The sequence below is a fragment of the Drosophila miranda genome (genome assembly GCF_003369915.1).
Source record: "Drosophila miranda strain MSH22 chromosome Y unlocalized genomic scaffold, D.miranda_PacBio2.1 Contig_Y2_pilon, whole genome shotgun sequence".
Classification (NCBI taxonomy): domain Eukaryota; kingdom Metazoa; phylum Arthropoda; class Insecta; order Diptera; family Drosophilidae; genus Drosophila; species Drosophila miranda.
In genome coordinates, this window is record NW_022881614.1 from 19,316,602 (window position 1) to 19,336,239 (window position 19,638).

At 44.7% G+C, this 19,638-nt stretch overlaps 3 protein-coding genes across 3 annotated transcripts; 1 reads left to right on the plus strand and 2 right to left on the minus strand.

Annotated features, from left to right (window-relative positions):
• Positions 1-2,887: 2,887 nt before the first annotated feature.
• LOC117193451 (steroidogenic acute regulatory protein-like) lies at positions 2,888-7,057 on the plus strand. The gene is made up of 12 exons (XM_033398207.1): positions 2,888-2,988; positions 3,603-3,743; positions 3,811-3,959; positions 4,030-4,188; positions 4,249-4,302; positions 5,169-5,316; positions 5,351-5,465; positions 5,658-5,814; positions 5,875-5,979; positions 6,046-6,586; positions 6,655-6,785; positions 6,846-7,057. The coding sequence occupies exons 2-12, from the start codon at positions 3,644-3,646 to the stop codon at positions 6,942-6,944; spliced, it is 1,758 nt and encodes a 585-aa protein (XP_033254098.1). The 5' UTR covers positions 2,888-2,988; positions 3,603-3,643; the 3' UTR covers positions 6,945-7,057.
• Positions 6,991-7,569, minus strand: LOC117193450 (neuropeptide SIFamide). Its single transcript, XM_033398206.1, has 2 exons — positions 7,369-7,569; positions 6,991-7,308 (listed from the first exon to the last, which is right to left on the minus strand). The coding sequence occupies exons 1-2, from the start codon at positions 7,499-7,501 to the stop codon at positions 7,223-7,225; spliced, it is 219 nt and encodes a 72-aa protein (XP_033254097.1). The 5' UTR covers positions 7,502-7,569; the 3' UTR covers positions 6,991-7,222.
• A 121-nt stretch (positions 7,570-7,690) lies between these two features.
• LOC117193449 (testis-expressed protein 9-like) lies at positions 7,691-9,230 on the minus strand. Its single transcript, XM_033398204.1, has 2 exons — positions 8,370-9,230; positions 7,691-8,313 (listed from the first exon to the last, which is right to left on the minus strand). The coding sequence occupies exons 1-2, from the start codon at positions 8,960-8,962 to the stop codon at positions 7,749-7,751; spliced, it is 1,158 nt and encodes a 385-aa protein (XP_033254095.1). The 5' UTR covers positions 8,963-9,230; the 3' UTR covers positions 7,691-7,748.
• Between the last annotated feature and the right edge of the window lie 10,408 nt (positions 9,231-19,638).

The following is a 19,638-nucleotide window of genomic DNA, read 5'->3' on the forward strand; positions in this document are numbered from 1 at the left end:
AAGAAGAAGTTATTATATCTACAATTTTATCCTATTCAACATACATACATACATATGTATGTTTTTTCAGCTAGTCAGTTAGCAATGTCTAGTGTCATACGCCCAGATACTAATAATGTACTTGAATATGTCTGAAGAATATCAATTTGAGAAAAGGTCTTTATAAATTACGAAATTATAAATTATAAAATTATCGAAATAGGGTATACAAAGGACTATACACGCATCTTGTCTTCAAATACTAGCAACATTGCGACTGTTTTTTTGGTTGAACTTGTTTGTTTAAACCTTGTTTTAGACAAAATACAATAAAAGCAAGGACTAAAAACTAGCTAGTTAACTAGAAAATTGATTAATCAATGGCCTAAAATTACGTGGTCCAAACATGAGGTTTTAGTTAGCCAGAATTATTCAACGGAATCTCAAAATTGAACAATATGGCTTTCAATCCTTGACGGAGAATAATTAACCTTTTATAGGCCAAGGGGGTATTTCAATTATGCACCGAAAAAAAATTAAAATTGACTCATTTTAGCGCAGTTCAGTTGAAAGATATAGTGTTTTTTTTAAGCTCATAGGAAAAATGGCATGGTTCTACAAGAAGAATTTACAATCGATAATATTTTCCGCCATTTACCTCTAGTAGTTGGACCATTTAAAGATAGGGGGCTTAAGTGGGCTAAGATCGGTTTTTCATCATTACCTGTTGTTGTTGTTTGCCAAAATTGAGGCAAAAACAATCAAAGAAATCGCCCCAGCAGGAAAACAAGTCAAGTATTTAAAACAAGCCAGTAAAGTAGACAATTGATTCATTAATAGGATAAAATTATGTGGTTGTAGCTGATAGTTCTGTCTAGCTGGTAATATTCCACGGAAGATCAAACACGAGGAATATGTAAAATAGAACTTGAGTTCGTCAGTATATTACGGTATATTTTTTAAATGAGATGGTATATTTCGGTATATTTCTGAGGGTCGGAAAGGCCACACTGACCAGCTGTTTTTGCATTGTTATACCCGATACTCAAAACGAGGTGGAACGTTGTGAGTTGCTGCGGACACCGCAACTCTACAGTTATACGCGATACTAAGTCAGTATGGCTCTCCTCCGGCAGACGCCGCTAATATTAAACGACACGACAAAGAGTGCGTGCGAGAGAGACAGAAAATCAGTCTGAGCGTGACGTCGGGCGCTGCGTAGCCAGTGCAAATTGATTTGTTCCTTTTGGGTATAAAAATGATCCGATCTGATCCAGATTCAGCAGTCTGATAGATATGGTCATTATCTATGATTCTGCGTTTTTAGTTTTCTCGAATCTGCAATATTGTGGATGCAACAGATTTTCGTCCTTTGTGGGGGCGGAAGGGGGTGGGGCGAAATTTTGAGATACACGTTTTATAGTTAGATCTAACAGGAGTGCGGATACCAAATTTGGTTACTCTAGCCTTAATAGTCTCTGAGATTTTTGAATATCCCCAGATTTTCGTCCTTTGCGGGGGCGGAAGGGGTGTGGCAAAATTTTGAAACAAACTCGTCTCGGTCCGATATATTAGGAGTGTGGATACCAAATTTGGTTGCTCTAGCTTTTGTAGTCTCTGAGATCTAGGCGCTAATGTTTTACTCTAAGCAAAGCCGCCTATGCTACGTGTGTGTTAGAGAGAGACAGGGCGAGAAAAAATGAAATTGTTTTCTTGATGCTGGCTATAATAATAATACGATCCAATTCAGATTCCGCAGTCATTCTCTCTCTTTGAGTATCGGGTATAATCAAAATGAGTATTGGGGTATATTAGATTTGTGGTAAAAGTGGATGTGTGTAACGTCCAGAAGGAATCGTTTCCGACCCCATAAAGTATATATATTCTTGATCAGCATCAATAGCCGAGTCGATTGAGCCATGCCTGTCTGTCCGTCCGTCGGTCTGTCCGTCTGGCCGTCCCTTTCAGCGCCTAGTGCTCAAAGACTATAAGAGCTAGAGCAACGATGTTTTGGATCCAGACTTCTGTGATATGTCACTGCTACAAAAATATTTCAAAACTTCGCCCCGCCCACTTCCGCCCCCACAAAGGACGAAAATCTGTGGCATCCACAATTTTAAAGATATGAGAAAACCAAAAACGTAGAATTGTAGAGAAGGACCATATCTTTAAGACTGCGGAATCTGAATTGGATCGTATAATTATTATAGCCAGCATCAAGAAAACAATTTCATTTTTTCTCGCCCTGTCTCTCTCTAACACACACGTAGCATAGGCGGCTTTGCTTAGAGTAAAACATTAGCGCCTAGATCTCAGAGACTACAAAAGCTAGAGCAACCAAATTGGGTATCCACACTCCTAATATATCGGACCGAGACGAGTTTGTTTCAAAATTTCGCCACACCCCCTTCCGCCCCCGCAAAGGACGAAAATCTGGGGATATTCAAAAATCTCAGAGACTATTAAGGCTAGAGTAACCAAATTTGATCTTACTATAAAACGTGTATCTCAAAATTTCGCCCCACCCCTTTCCGCCCACACAAAGTACGAAAATCTGTTGCATCCACAATATTGAGGATACGAGAAAACTAAAAACGCAGAATCATAGATAATGACCATATCTATCAGATTGCTGAATCTGGATCAGATCAGATCATTTTTATAGCCAATAGGAACAAATCAATTTGCAGTGGCTACGCAGCGCCCGACGTCACGCTCAGACTGATTTTCTGTCTCTCTCGCACGCACTCTTTGTCGTGTCGTTTAATATTAGCGGCGTCTGCCGGAGGAGAGCCATACTGACTTAGTATCGGGTATAACCGTAGAGTTGCGGTGTCCGCAGCAACTCACAACGTTCCCCCTCGTTTTATTATTCCTTTTGTTCGTAAAAAACTTATAAAAGTAATACAATTAGATAGATATTGATCCTATTATTATTATTATTACTGACTCCTGTTGTGGTCATTTTTATACTATAAGAACAAAGTGAAACGAATACTATTAGTTAAGGTAAATAGATTTGTATTCTCTTTTTGTGAATGATGCGGGTCAGCAGTTATAAAATTGTTTATGGCCGAAGAGAAAATAAAGAAAATGCAAGGTTTCGATTATTGATAATCTATAAACTGCAATGAATACGTATAAGAATAGTTCAGAGCTCTGCTTCCGATTGCGAGCCTGGTTTGTGGCTCAAGTCTGCTAACGTACATATACATATAAGAACATAGTAAATACATATATTTATAATTCGGTATAACCCATATTATGTGGAGACTAATTCAATTCTTATCGGCGTAAACATAATTGACTATTCATTTGCCTTTGAGTTAGTCATACATGAGCTCCTCTATAGGGGAGCTCCTTAGCTCTTTAGAGTAAATACATATATTTATAATTCGGTATAACCCATATTATGTGGAGACTAATTCAATTCTTATCGGCGTAAACCTAATTGACTATTCATTTGCCTTTGAGTTAGTCATACATGAGCTCCTCTATAGGGGAGCTCCTTAGCTCTTTAGAGCTAACCTCCTCTCCCTTTGTTCTGATTTCTTACTATCAATCAAAGATAAACACAATGTAGGAGTTTTTAATTGATAACCAATATTCTGGTGTCGTTTTAGCGGATAATAAAATGAGCTAAGTTTAGTGAAAAACAACTGCCATGCCTCAAAGTGATTCAGTGGATGCCCGAAACGCTGCTCAGTTCATTTTGTCGAATGCGCGACAGGGGAATAATGCCTATCACATGCAATATGATATGTGTAAGTACAGCTGCAGCAAGCTTGCACCATACTTTGCTGGGTTAACTCGGTCGCATTTTAACTTCAGCGCGAGCACATTCTATCAACTTGATAACCGAGGACTTTCTTGCCGGCTACATGCAAGATGGACGATTGTCTGTGGTGCGACGCTTCTTCTGCCTCTTCGTTACATTCGACCTGGTGTTTTTGTCACTGCTGTGGCTTATTTGCATAGTGGTATGTCATTGATTGTGTTAAGCAAACGCGGTGACAGCAACGTTAAGCTTTGATTTATTTCGATTTTCAGATTGATGGCGATAATATATTCCAGGCGTTCCACAAGCAAATTGTGGAGTACACAATCTATACTTCGCTTTTCGATGTGGTTGCCATAGCGCTCTGTCGATTCATAGTCCTAATCTTTTTCTATGCCATGATGTACATCAATCATTGGTCCATTATAGCGGTATGTTCATATCTATGGAGATTGGTGTTCTGATACTGATAAGAGAATCCTTCTCTGCAGCTTTCAACGAGTTGTTCGTGCTTGTTCCTCATCTCCAAGGTTTTTGTTTTCAATGTAAGATATGCCATATTGACGACCCCTATATAACAAAGACTCTCTATACCTCGCTTGTTCGTCCGATCTTAGAATACGGCTCCTGTGTATGGTGCCCTCAGTACAAAGTACACCAGGACCGTATAGAATCAGTACAGAAAAACTTTTTACTCTTTGCTCTGCGGGGCCTTAACTGGGATGCGGGTGTAAGACTCCCATCTTACTCTAGTAGACTACTATTAGTAAACCTCCCATCCTTAGTTAACCGTAGAAAAATGCTTGGTGTGATATTTATGCACAACTTGATCAGGGGTGACATAGACAGCCCTGATCTGTTGAGCCGCATAAACTTCACGATTCCTATTAGACTGACTAGAAATTGTATACCGTTGTTCCTTCCACTTTGTAGATCGAATTATTCCTTGCATGAACCGTTTAGGGTCTTATGCTCGGATTATAATTCCCTCTACCATATTATATCCACCGCTAATTCTCTTCCTCTTATTAAATTATTAATCCTTACACACCTTTCTATTAATTAGTAACTGTAGTGGTATTTGTACTTTGATTGCATGCTTAGTTTCTTAGTAAGTTTAGTACTAATTTTCCTCGAATGTTAGTCTAATAGCTATCTTTCTTGCATGTTCGCGTTTGGTTCGGCTACGCACCGCGCGTCATGCGGCAGCGTCCCTCGGTCGGTTGGGCGGGAGGAGGGCTGCGTTTTGCCTGGGATCCGCGCGTAACAGCCTTCTGCTGGTGTCACACGGGCCACTTGACGGTGCAGTAACTGCATCGCCTCTTGAAAGATGCAGTCATTGCATGTCAACGTCCAAAAAGATAAAAAAAAGGGAATTTTTAAACAAGCATGACTTTTATTTTGCCTACAGTGGCTGCAAGCCAAGCAACAAGTTTTCGAAGTCATCCTCATAATCACATCATTTATACTGGCCTGGGGCGAAGCCACTTTCCTTGACTGTCGGGTCATACCGCAGGAACGACATGCCCAGCACTATTTTAGGTGTAAGTGCTGTTCGGCTCCCTTCTTCCTTCAAGATGTTAATTATATTATATTATGTACCTTTGGTACAGCCGTCGATCTTGATTGAAAATGAGCGACCGCCACAGAGTGTGACTGATTTTTATTCACCGCTGGACACCGCTCGCCACTCTGACGAGGAAGATGACGAGGGTAAGCTATTTATGTATGCGCATTCTAAAAACATCTTTGAATAAAACATAGTTCGCCTGGCGACTATAAAAGATTCTGACTGATTCATTTTGACGGCAGCAAAAACACTATTTCAATGTTTTCGGTAGTTGTATGGCTACAACTAGCAATTGTTCTTCCTGTCAACTTGCCACTGTTTGGTACCGTTTCAGGATGAGGAGTATCACCAAATGGCCTTGGATTGCCTGCGCAAAGCCTATCAGATCATTGAGTCCAGTGACTGGAAGGTGGAGAAAGTAACCCACAAGGGCGACACCATTCACAGCATGCAGCGGGAAAAGACAGGAAAAATATACAAACTGACGGTGCGTTAGAATCCGCTTTCTCTGACTGATGTGTTAACAGGAGTTTATTTCCTTTTGCAGGCCCGCATCAAATATCCCGCCAAGGCTCTCATGGAAACTCTATTCTACCGCATAGAGGACTGTCCAAAATGGAATCCGGCCATACTGGAATCCAAAATAGTGCGCGTAAGTGCATGAACAAGACTCCAGAGAATATCTCTGATCATATACAACATATCTTTCACTCAACAGAAAATAAATTCTTACACGGACATCACATACCAGGTGTCCACCGGGGGTGGTGGTGGCATGGTAAAGAGTCGCGACTTTGTCAACTTGCGGTCGTGTCGTCTGTTTTACAATGGCCAAATCTGCGAAGACGATGATGTGGCAAAGTTGAGCAGCGACGATGACGATGACGACAACAGCACCCTGAACCGCTCTTGCGAGGGCAGTGTCAGCACCATATCTGATGGCGACTCACAAACGCCCCTGCCCGGCAGTGTATCCAGTTGTCGGGCAAAGTTTCCCAACACATCTGTAGGTCTCTCAACGCCCTTCAATACACTGGGCAACAGTCTGGGCGCAAAGAGTTTGGGGCCAGTTGTAAATTTTGATGAAGACCCACCGCCGTTGGACGAAAATGAGTTTTCCGATGCCAAAGAAAAATTTGATTGCGAAGCAGATAAAGAGACCATGACAAATCCCAGCAGCGTTGGCAAGACCACGGATAAGGTTTGGATGAGCGCAGCGATTAGTGTGCAATACGCTGCCGTTCCGCCCACATCCAAATAAAAAGGTGAGGCTGCACACAAAATGGAAACATTAGGTGATAAATTCATTGTCACAACTCAACATCCAATTGCAGGGGCGAGAATATTGTCACCGGGTTTGCATTTCGGGAAATCGTTGGAAAATCGGACAACTGCATCGTGGAATGGGTACTGTGCCTGGACCTGAAGGGGTACATCCCTCGCTACGTTCTGGATGCAGTGAGTAGTCGTTAACATTAGTCATTGAATGCCGGCCATCTTACATGTTTTTCCTTTCAGGCACTCACCTCCTCCATGACTGACTACATAACGAATCTGCGCAAGCATGTAAACGAGCTGCGACTGCGGGGTCGTGGACGAGTGCCGCGGATAAACTAGCCCCTCGAGTGGGAGCGTGCAACCGAAATGGCCGGAAGCATGTATGTTTAATGATTATGTATGTTTAATGATTATATGTATGTATCTATATGATAATGCGTAAGTTTTATGCATATGCACGGCTTATAAATGTAACATTTTAAATGATTTTATGTCTCGGATTTCCCAATTTAGTCGCAGCTGCAGCCACAGCCGCAGCATCTGCCTGCCTGCTGCTGATATTGTATTAATCGTAGGCTTGAGATCACTTCTAGGAGGCGCAGTCGGAGGGCGTGGTCCTATTTGCTATCGTTCTGTGGAAACCACATGGGACACGCCTCCATGGCCACCTCGCACACGGCACTCATCTTCGCATTGTCATAGTCTACATGAAAATCAAGAGTCAAGTCATTTAATGATCTCAAGGAGCAGCTCCGACACTTACCCAAGCCGTTGCGCTTGCCAAAAATGCTGCCATTAAAGGGTGGCTTCCTGTAGGCCGCTTCGCTGGAGCTTAGCAGAATGGCTGTCGCCAGGATGGTCACCAGCAGCAGAGTGAGTGTGAATCGGAGAGCCATTTTGAAGTCTTCAGTGAGCGTTGTGGGCAGTGTTTGACGATTGGTCCTGTTGTGAGTGGCTGAAGCGATCGAATGGTTCTGTGTCCAACCAAGCAGCGGTCACGGTTTTTATACTGACAAAAAGGTCCGGCTGGCCCAGGATATGATTCCTTCCTAATTGAGTTACGGTGATAATTGAAACGAGATTGCTTGGGGACTTGTACCATACAATTTAATTGCTATTCATTTATATACATTGGTGTGTATTCTAGATAAACTCTTTCTCCCAGCAGCCAATGGCCACCGACTGCTCCATGCAGCTGGTCTGCCGCTTCAGGTTGTCGATCATGTAAAGCTGCTTCTTGTAGGCATTCAAGAGGTCGCCTCGCTGCCGTTTCAGAGCCTTGATGCGGCTTTCCTTTGTCTTTAGTTCATTGCGGTGCGAGTCCAATTCGTCGCGTTGCTCCTCGCGCATCTTATTGAGGGCCTGGCGGGCGGACTCGGCTTCCTCCTGGGTGCGTGTAAGACGGTTCTCTAGATTCATGTTGCCCTGCTTCAGCACCTTGTCGCGCTTGAGTTGCTCCAGCTCCCGCTGCTGGCTGGTGAACTCCAGCTGGCGCTCCTTCAGGCGCCTGTTGGCCTCTTCGCACTGCTGCTCGGCCCGCTGCACCTGCTCCGACAGGTGCTTGTTGGAGTGCAGGCTCTGATCCCGCTGACTCTCGGACTTGCGCATCCCCTCCAGGGCCTGGTCTAGCTTCTCCTTCTGGCGGTCCAGTTCACTTGCATGCTGGGCATGATCTTCCTCGAGTATGGCTACCTTTGCCTTCAGGAATCTGTGGAAGGTAAGGGTGAGTAGCTCTGTTTATTGCCCGTAAGCTGTCTCACTCACTTGATGAAGTTATCCTGGGTCAGCTGCTTCTTGGCCTGGCCATTGACCACAGTGGTGCTCTCCCGTCTCTTGGGGACCTCCATCTCCATTTCCGACTTTACGCTCACGTTGTCGAGCAGTATCATGTCCAGCGAGGTGCTATCACTGAAGTTGGGGTTCCGGTACTTCACGATCGTCGCCGTCTTGCTGCTCTGGCCCCGCGTGAACGTGCTGAACTTGCTGTCGAAGCGGGCCGTCGTGGGCGAGGGAGTACCCGTGGACTTACCCTTCTTCCAGTCCGACGTCTTCGAACTGCTCAGTAGAGTGGATGCGGGTGCCGGAGGCGGTGGCGAGTTCCTGGCTGATGGCGAGACAGATCCCGCTCCCATTGCCTTTGGCGCCAGCTTTGTCTGGGCACACTTCTTCAGCAGCGTACTCGGCCCCTTCTGCCGGTGGAAGGTACCATTTCGCGTCCTGGTCAACCCTGCTGTGAAGCCTGATGGTCCCTGCGCCGGGTAAATGACGTCGGCCATCCCGGCCGGGGTCAGGGTCAACAAGTTGAGCTCCTGGTTCATCTTGAAAAGTTCCTTTTCGCGTGACAATAACTCGGCCATTGGTGAATATTAGTCGTAGGACGCACTCAGTACTCAGCTCTGCCCTGTGCCTCGCTAATATTTCAAACAATTATACCGATAATTTTCACAAGATCTCGTACACATAGAATTTATCCCCGAAACTAGTATTCCTGGGCTATATCGAATGAGTTGTCGCCCGATGATGATGTGATGTGTTCGCCCCGAAGTAAATAAATCTCCCTGCCGCCAACCCAAAACAGTGACAGTTACCCCTGGCTACTTCTGGGAATGGCATTGCGCCCGTCCCTCCTGCTACCGGTGCCTTGAGTCCATGACAATGGGAGCTGTTGGGGGTTGTTTTTCCCCGTTTGTTCGATGGTCCGACGTGGAGATTGTTGCCCCGGCGGACCTCCCCGCACGACAACTTCCTTTTCCATGAACCATTGCCCGGGCTTTGATGAACTTAATCAACTTTTTGGCATGGAAGTGTGTGGGTGCCACAAATTCACAGAAAATATCAATCAATTTAAAGCGTGGGCGGAATCTTTCCATATGCTAATGTTCTTCAGAATTTGCATGATGTAATTCCACTATGAATAGATTTGTAAGAGCTCTGAAATAAAAGAATTGAACCATGAATTTCCCCCAGTCTTCGGTTCTTCTTATAGCCATATGTACCTGTCTCCTCCCATATTTCTCCCTATATGATTGTTCATTGTGAACATTTCATCCATATGAAATTCTCTCACGTTTTAAAACCATAATTCTCCACTTCCACTGAGGATCAACAAGATGAACACGCATAATAATCATAAATATTGGTATAACTAAAAGTATAAACAGAAACGCACGGCTTCAAGGGAAATGCCCTTCAAGAGGACAACCATTCGAACCGTACCCTTCTTTATGTGCCACAGCTACCTGTACTTGTAACCGTGCCTCTATTTGTGCTCGAAGGGAGCTGGGATCCTGAAATGTAAATGTAAACGCAAGTACAAGATTTATGGAGAACAGAAACAAAGCAAACAATAAACAAGTAAGAAACTGTCGCCTAGCCATACAATTCCCGAACAAAGCTGATCAGTCGATTAGTATTACCCATGACTGTGGCTGTAGCTTTTGCTATATATGCCGTCATCAAGGTGTTCTGGTGACAGCCCACACATTTACCATAAAATTGCACCATGGACAGTTGCCAAGTCGGTTTCGAGCAGAACCTGGCTAGCTGGCCCCAAGTTTAGATGGAGCTGTGGCCAAGCATGACGACGCCCTGGCCTGATATGGGGCTGAAACCTTTGTGGGATAGATGTGGCAGAAGATGACCAGTGGCCGACTGGACGCCTGAACCTCTAATTATGCGAAGGGGAGGCACTCAGAAAGACGATACCGACTGGTAGGTGCAGCAAAGAGAGCTACCAGAGCGTGCAGCTCGGCTCGAGTGTTGCTGCTGAAAAACTGCCAACGACACCGAGGCAGAAGCAGAGTCAGACACAGAGATAGAGACATCGATAGCCAGACTTAGACTCAGGCAAGACTTAGGCTGGTATTGGCTAGAAGAGCGTACACTAAGAGACAACTTGCCAAACACTCCGAAAAACCCAGGCCAGGGGACTCAGAAATGACTCTTGGCAAGACCGGTTGTTGGCCCGCCGTCTTGCCTGGGCTCTTCGGAGTGCCGGAGTGTGCGCCTCGACTCGATCGGCGTCGGCTTTGGCTCTATCAGTCTTGGCCAGGTTTGTGTGCGAGAGACATCCACCTTGCTAACGAACGCAGATCGCACGACAGATCCGATCCGACCCGACCCTCGCCGCTCCGCTCCGCTTCGCTCCGATTCAATTCCATCCCATCCTCGTGTACGCGAGTGCCTCATCGATCCCAAGTTCTGAGTGCGTTTAAAGATTCGAAGAATAAGTGTTTACCCGGTTCTAATTGGATCGTGCAAACCCATTGGCAACGCCAACGGAGATTTTTAAATTTTTTGCATTTTTGAAAACGTTGCTGCCGTTGTCTGTTGTATGTTGTCTGTCGTCTGGGTTTTCTGATTGTTGCTGCCCTTGGGAAGATATTACGCTCGACGGGTGGTTGAACCGAGGGAGCTCGAAAATTCGTGCTGAATGATTTGTGAATCGTTTGAAAATTTTGAGTTGTTTTGGGGCAAGTGTAAAAGTCGGAGAGTTTGTGGAGGTTTCTGTCGAGTCTTTTGTCTTGCCACGGGCAACGTGCAACGGGCAACGGGAAACAGTCAACAGGCAACATAATAGCGGCAACAACAGCGGCAACTCGAAGTGCATATTTGCAACAATCCACTTAAGAGTCTCTCGCTCTTTCTCGCTCTCTGTCCGTTTCTCTTCGGGATCTCTTATGTGTGTGCTCCTTCCACAGCTTTAACATGTAAAACCAGTGCTGGCCACCAAAACGGAAAAAATAAATAGAGGAAGCCGAAGCGCAAAATTCATTTAATGCCAATAACAAAAGCTGAAACTCATGTGAAACGAAAATACCCTACAAATATTTAAAATTCATCATCATTTTGGCCAACTCCAACCAGTTTGAACCAGCGAAAACAAACAGCAAACCGCCACACACAACCAATTGGATTGGATTACACAAGAAGGGCGAAGTTGGACAACCTGGACAGAGGTGAGTGTTGGCCAAAAGCCAGGCCGAACCGTTAGCAGCAACAGTTGCAGGCCACACAAATTCACATTCAATATAAGCGTACGATATCAAAGTTTTGCCGAAACAAAAAACCTCGAAAAGATGACTTCATAAATTGCCTTACGCTGCGGATCTGCCAAAAATCCATCAGCCAAAACAGTTCGCTATTTTGTTTCGTCTGAAAAACTTGATGAAAATGTGATTGGGAGAGGAGGAGCTTCAGCTGGAGCTGAAGCTGAAGCTCTGAAGCTGGAGTTGAATTTGTTTTCTGTGCAAATTAAATGGACTTTTTGCTGCGTTTCTGAGCAAAACTGTCCCCATCCCATCTGCATTGAACCTGTTTCCCAAGGTTGGTGCTGGCCAAAATTGGCTGCCAAGTTCGCAGATGGTTACATCATCCGCTGTCTGGGGACAGGACACAAATATGGATGGGATGCATGTGGCATGCCTCAAATAGAAGCAGCAGGAGGGGTAGCTGCAGTGGCTGCAATTGCTGTTTGAACAGCCACATCACGGACATCCGTTTTGTAGCCGCTTCCCACTTCCATTTCTGGATGTGTCCGGCATAAGTAATGTGTCATCGCGTTCGGGAGTACAGGGGTTACGGGTGGCAGAGAGACCACTGCTGTGCGCGTACAACATTAATCATTTACCTGAGAAAAGCCAGGGTTATGGCTGAGCTAGGCTGAGCCGAAAGATGGAGCTTCTCCCTGTCGAACTTTTAGCACTTCGACGGCACATCTACTGCCCAGGCGGATGGGGTCATATAGTAATTATGTTCGTTTCGAGATCGTGTATGCTGGGTTGGCGTCTAAAAGAAGCAATTCGAAAATTTGATTGATGGACATTGAGTGAGGATGAGGCTGACTCCGAACACTTACATCATCCGAACGATGGGAACTTGGGTTTGTGGAGTGAGCCTTGCCTTTCCCTTTTGAGGCATCGCCTATTAATTGGTTAATTTGTGGTTTGTTAACCATCAAAATATTGACTGGCTAATGTAATGCAACATTCTGTCTCCGGTTTGTTCTCTCATCTGTGGGCTGGCTGGCAGCCACAACATTCTCAGAATGCTTTGTTTTGCCCCCGAGTTTGAGGAACGCCAACGCAAGCGTAAAATTTGTTGTATAATTAAAAGGCGAATCCGCGAGTGGCGCGGGCTCCAGAGCTGTGGCTGTGCTTGAATACCGGTTTCTTAGCCATCGTGTAGTTAACTTGTTTATATAACAACTGCTGCGAGTGACCTTGAAGGAAGCACAAAATAAAATAAAGACGGAAAAAAGATGTATAATTTTTGGTTTTGTATATGACTCTTTGCGATTATGTGATGTGTGGACTCACTTAAGAGAGAGGCAGACTCTTCTCTGTTTCGTCTCTTTAAGGGGAACAATGATGACGAATCTTCCACTGGGAGAAGGTTCATGAACTGAGCTCCAGACAACGTGTGGGCTTGGCGCAGGTGTGCTGAGGGGGAGAGGCAGCCTAATAATTGATTTATAATCTTTCGCATCGAAAACTTTGGCCGGAGAACAGTGAAAGAAAGCTCCGAAAGAAATGTGGGTTCATTCAACCGAATTCAAGATCCTTACAGCGTTAGATTTCCCGCTCGTTCGGCGTTGCTTCTTTTCTTTTTTGCAACATATTGATTTACAGTTGACACGAAAGACTTGGGCAACAAACTTGGCTTCATCGGCGGCCCTGTCTTCCCATGCGCATTACTCATGCGACACGTTGGCGCTCGCCGCTAATTATGCAAAACCCAAAATGCCGCTAGCGAGAGTCGTGCCGTGCCCCCCGATTAACCATGAGTCACATGCCCGATCTGCTCCCTGGCGCGGCCTGGACAGTGTGCAGCAAATGTTGGTGTTTGTTTTGGCTCAAAATGAAAAGTCGTCTGGCTAGTTGCCCCAGTCCCTCCTCCACCCCGGAGTCGCAGTCGGAGATGGAGTCAAACTCAAGCTGACTTAATGCAGGCTTTTACCTTAGACAAACCCCACGCAAAAACCCCTGAACTGAACTGCAATCGAATAAGAGCTGTAGCTCCAGCTGTACGAGTATTGCTCGACTCGATTCCGCAAACACTTTCAAATCCCATCTTCAAATGGGGTGTGGCTAATGCTGACTCTTGAACTGCCTTGTGCGGGTTTATGTGTAGCCCAAAATGAACAAGGAACTGTACTGTTCGTAATGTGTATCATGTTGCAGAGATACCCGAGAATTAATGTTAAATAAAGAAAATATCCACTCGCTTATGCCAAAGAATGAGATCATTTTGTACTACAAATGAGGAGGCTTTCATCAGTGAATGAGGCAGGGGATAAAGTTATTATGAGAAGCATGGGATGAGGTCGCACGGGCACCAAGTAATCAGCATCGCCCGTGTCTGTGGCTCATCATCCCAGTGATTCTCTCATCGGATTTAAAGTACCCCACAATAAATGGGTTTTAATGACGAATTAGTTTCATGCTAAGCTCGTTGACCAGCGGCAGCGGCAGCAGTAGCCGATGCCAATGTCGCTGGGAGCCTCCATTTTAAGTACTTCTAGACAGGCCTGAACAACAAACAGAAACAGAAAACCTAAAGCTACAGCAAAAACGGAACTACAACGAGGGGGAACGTTGTGAGTTGCTGCGGAGACCGCAACTCTACATTTATACCCGATCCTTAGTCAGTATGGCTCTCCTCCGGCAGACGCCGCGAATATTAAACGACACGACAAAGAGTGCGTGCGAGAGAGACAGAAAATCAGTCTGAGCGTGACGTCGGGCGCTGCGTAGCTACTGCAAATTGATTTCTTGCTTTTGGCTACAAAAATGATACGATCTGATCCAGATTCAGCAATCTGATAGATATGGTCATTATCTATGATTCTGCGTTTTTAGTTTTCTCGAATGTGCAATATTGTGGATGCAACAGATTTTCTTTCTGTGTGTGGGCGGAAGGGGGTGGGGCGAAATTCTGAGATATACGTTTTATAGTGAGATCTAACAGAAGTGCGGATACCTAATTTGGTTACTCTAGCCTTAATAGTCTCTGAGATTTGTGGATGCCCCAGATTTTCGTCCTTTGCGGGAGCGAAATTTGGACATGAAACGGTCAAGGTCCGATATCACAGGAGTGTGGATACCAAATTTGGTTGCTCTGGCTCTTATAGGTTCTGAGATCCTTGAACTCATATTTTGCAATTGGCAAAACCGACCATGAAACCTGTGTGTTAGAGAGAGACAGAGCGAGAAAGAATGAAATTGTTTTCTTGATTATATTTTCTTGATCTTATAATATACCCCAATACTCATTTTGAGTATCGGGTATAACGAGGGGGAACGTTGTGAGTTGCTGCGGACACCGCAACTCTACGGTTATACCCGATACTAAGTCAGTATGGCTCTCCTCCGGCAGACGCCGCTAATATTAAACGACACGACAAAGAGTGCGTGCGAGAGAGACAGACGAGGGGGAACGTTGTGAGTTGCTGCGGACACCGCAACTCTACGGTTATACCCGATACTAAGTCAGTATGGCTCTCCTCGGCAGACGCCGCTAGTATTAAACGACACGACAAAGAGATCTAACAGAAGTGCGGATACCTAATTTGGTTACTCTAGCCTTAATAGTCTCTGAGATTTGTGGATGCCCCAGATTTTCGTCCTTTGCGGGAGCGAAATTTGGACATGAAACGGTCAAGGTCCGATATCACAGGAGTGTGGATACCAAATTTGGTTGCTCTGGCTCTTATAGGTTCTGAGATCCTTGAACTCATATTTTGCAATTGGCAAAACCGACCATGAAACCTGTGTGTTAGAGAGAGACAGAGCGAGAAAGAATGAAATTGTTTTCTTGATTCTGGCTATAATAATTATACGATCTGGTTGAGATTTTACACTCTAGAACATATAGTCATCCTCTACGATTCTGCGTTTTTGGTTTTATCGTATCTTTAAAAATGTGGATGCCACAGATTTTCGTCTTTTGTGGGGGTGGAAGTAGGCGGGGCGAAGTCTTGAAATGTTTTTGTAGCAGTGACAGATCACAGAAGTCTGGATCCAAAACATCGTTGCTCTAGCTCTTATAGTCTTTGAGCACTAGGCGCTGAAGGGGACGGACAGACGGACGGACGGACGGACGGAACGGACGGACAGACGGACAGACAGACAGACAGTCAGGGCTCAATCGACTCGGCTATTGATGCTGATCAAGAATATATATACTTTATGGGGTCGAAACGATTTCTTCTGGGCGTTACACACATCCACTTTTACCACAAATCTAATATACCCCAATACTCATTTTGAGTATCGGGTATAGAAACGAGTTTTTGATCTGCCTTCAGGCAAGGCGAAAATAGAAAACAAAATAAAACGAGGGCGAACGTTGTGAGTTGCTGCGTACACCGCAACTCTACAGTTATACCCGATACTAAGTCAGTATGGCTCTCCTGCGGCAGACGCCGCTAATATTGAACCACACGACAAAGAGTGCGTGCGAGAGAGACAGAAAATCAGTCTGAGCGTGACGTCGGGCGCTGCGTGGCCACCGCAAATTGATTTCTTGCTTTTGGCTACAAAAATGATCCGATCTGATCCAGATTCAGCAATATGATAGATATAGTCATTATCTATGATTCTGCGTTTTTAGTTTTCTCGAATGTGCAATATTGTGGATGCAACAGATTTTCGTTCTTTGTGGGGCGGAAGGGGGTGGGGCGAAATTCTGAGATATACGTTTTATAGTGAGATCTAACAGAAGTGCGGATACTAAATTTGGTTACTCTAGCCTTAATAGTCTCTGAGATTTGTGGATGCCCCAGATTTTCGTCCTTTGCGGGGGCGGAAGGGGGTGTGGCGAAATTTGGACACGAAACGGTCAAGGTCAGATATCACAGGAGTGTGGATACCAAATTTGGTTGCTCTGGCTCTTATAGGTTCTGAGATCCTTGAACTCATATTTTGCAATTGGCAAAGCCGACCATGAAACCTGTGTGTTAGAGAGAGACAGAGCGAGAAAGAATGAAATTGTTTTCTTGATTCTGGCTATAATAATTATACGATCTGGTTGAGATTTTACACTCTAGAACATATAGTCATCCTCTACGATTCTGCATTTTTGGTTTTATCGTATCTTTAAAAATCTGGATGCCACAGATTTTCGTCCTTTGTGGGGGCGGAAATGGGCGGGGCAAAGTTTTGAAATATTTTTGTAGCAGTGACATATCACAGATGTCTGGATCCAAAACATCGTTGCTCTAGCTTTTATAGTCTTTGAGCACTAGGCGCTGAAGGGGACGGACGGACGGACGGACGGACGGACGGACAGACGGACAGACAGACAGGGCTCAATCGACTCGGCTATTGATGCTGATCAAGAATATATATACTTTATGGGGTCGGAAACGATTCCTTCTGGACGTTACACACATCCACTTTTACCACAAATCTAATATACCCCAATACTCATTTTGGGTATCGGGTATAACGAGGGGGAACGTTGTGAGTTGCTGCGGACACCGCAACTCTACGGTTATACCCGATACTAAGTCAGTATGGCTCTCCTCGGCAGACGCCGCTAGTATTAAACGACACGACAAAGAGTGCGTGCGAGAGAGACAGAAAATCAGTCTGAGCGTGACGTCGGGCGCTGCGTAGCCACTGCAAATTGATTTGTTCCTTTTGGCTATAAAATTGATCTGATCTGATCCAGATTCAGCAATCTGATAGATATGGTCATTATCTATGATTCTGCGTTTTTAGTTTTCACGAATGTGCAATATTGTGGATGCAACAGATTTTCGTTCTTTGTGTGGGCGGAAGGGGGTGTGGCGAAACTTTGAGATACACGTTTTATAGTAAGATCTAACAGAAGTGCGGATACCAAATTTGGTAACTCTAGCCTTAATAGTCTCTGAGATTTTTGAATATCCCCAGATTTTCGTCCTTTGCGGGGGCGGAAGGGGGTGTGGCGAAGTAATCTAACAAACTCGTCTCGGTCCGATATATTAGGAGTGTGGATACCAAATTTGGTTGCTCTAGCTTTCGTAGTCTCTGAGATCTAGGCGCTAATGTTTTACTCTAAGCAAAGCCGCCTATGCTACGTGTGTGTTAGAGAGAGACAGGGCGAGAAAAAATGAAATTGTTTTCTTGATGCTGGCTATAATAATAATACGATCCAATTCAGATTCCGCAGTCTTAAAGATATGGTCATTCTCTACAATTCTACGTTTTTGGTTTTCTCATATCTTTAAAATTTTGGATGCCACAGATTTTTGTCCTTTGTGGGGCGAAAGTGGGCGGGGCGAAGTTTTGAAATATTTATGTAGCAGTGACATATCACAGAAGTCTGGATCCAAAACATCGTTGCTTTAGCTCTTATAGTCTTTGAGCACTAGGCGCTGAAGGGGACGGACAGACGGACGGACGGACAGACAGCCAGGGCTCAATCGACTCGGCTATTGATGCTGATCAAGAATATATATACTTTATGGGGTCGAAAACGATTCCTTCTGGACGTTACACACATCCACTTTTACCACAAATCTAATATACCCCAATACTCATTTTGAGTATCGGGTATAACAAGGTGGAACGTTGTGAGTTGCTGCGGACACCGCAACTCTACATTTATACCCGATACTATGTCAGTATGGCTCTCCTCCGGCAGACGCCGCTAATCTTAAACGACACGACAAAGAGTGCGTGCGAGAGAGACAAAAAAACAGTCTGAGCGTGACGTCGGGCGCTGCGTAGCCACTGCAAATTGATTTGTTCCTATTGGCTATAAAAATGATCTGATCTGATCCAGATTCAGCAATCTGATAGATACCATATCTATGATTCTGCGTTTTTAGTTTTCTCGAATGTGCAATATTGTGGATGCAACAGATTTTCGTCCTTTGTGTGGGCAGAAGGGGGTGGGGCGAAATTTTGAGATACACGTTTTATAGTACGATCTAACAGGAGTGCGGATACCAAATTTGGTTACTCTAGACTTAATAGTCTCTGAGATTTTTGAATATCCCCAGATTTTCGTCCTTTGCGGGGGCGGAAGGGGGTGTGGCGAAATTTTGAAACAAACTCGTCTCGGTCCGATATATTAGGAGTGTGGATACCAAATTTGGTTGCTCTAGCTTTTATAGTCTCTGAGATCTAGGCGCTAATGTTTTACTCTAAGCAAAGCCGCATATGCTACGTGTGTGTTAGAGAGAGACAGGGCGAGAAAAAATGAAATTGTTTTCTTGATGCTGGCTATAATAATAATACGATCCAATTCAGGTTCCGCAGTCTTAAAGATATGGTCATTCTCTACAATTCTACGTTTTTGGTTTTCTCTTATCCTAAAAATTGTGGATGCCACAGATTTTCGTCCTTTGTGGGGGCGGAAGTGGGCGGGGCGAAGTTTTGAAATATTTTTGTATTAGTGACATATCACAGAAATCTGGATCCAAAACATCGTTGCTCTAGCTCTTATAGTCTTTGAGCACTAGGCGCTGAAGGGGACGGACAGACGGACGGACGGACAGACAGACAGGGCTCAATCGACTCGGCTAATGATGCTGATCAAGCATATATATACTTTATGGGGTCGGAAACGATTCCTTCTGGACGTTACACACATCCACTTTTACCACAAATCTAATATACCCCAATACTCATTTTGAGTATCGGGTATAACGAGGTGGAACGTTGTGAGTTGCTGCGGACACCGCAACTTTACATTTATACCCGATACTAAGTCAGTATGGCTCTCCTCCGGCAGACGCCGCTAATCTTAAACGACACGACAAAGAGTGCGTGCGAGAGAGACAGAAAATCAGTCTGAGCGTGACGTCGGGCGCTGCGTAGCCACAGAAAATTGATTTCTTGCTTTTGGCTACAAAAATGATCCGATCTGATCCAGATTCAGCAATATGATAGATATGGTCATTATCTATGATTCTGCGTTTTTAGTTTTCTCGAATGTGCAATATTGTGGATGCAACAGATTTTCGTCCTTTGTGGGTGCGGTAGAGGGTGGGGCGAAATTCTGAGATATACTTTTTTTAGTGAGATTTAACAGAAGTGCG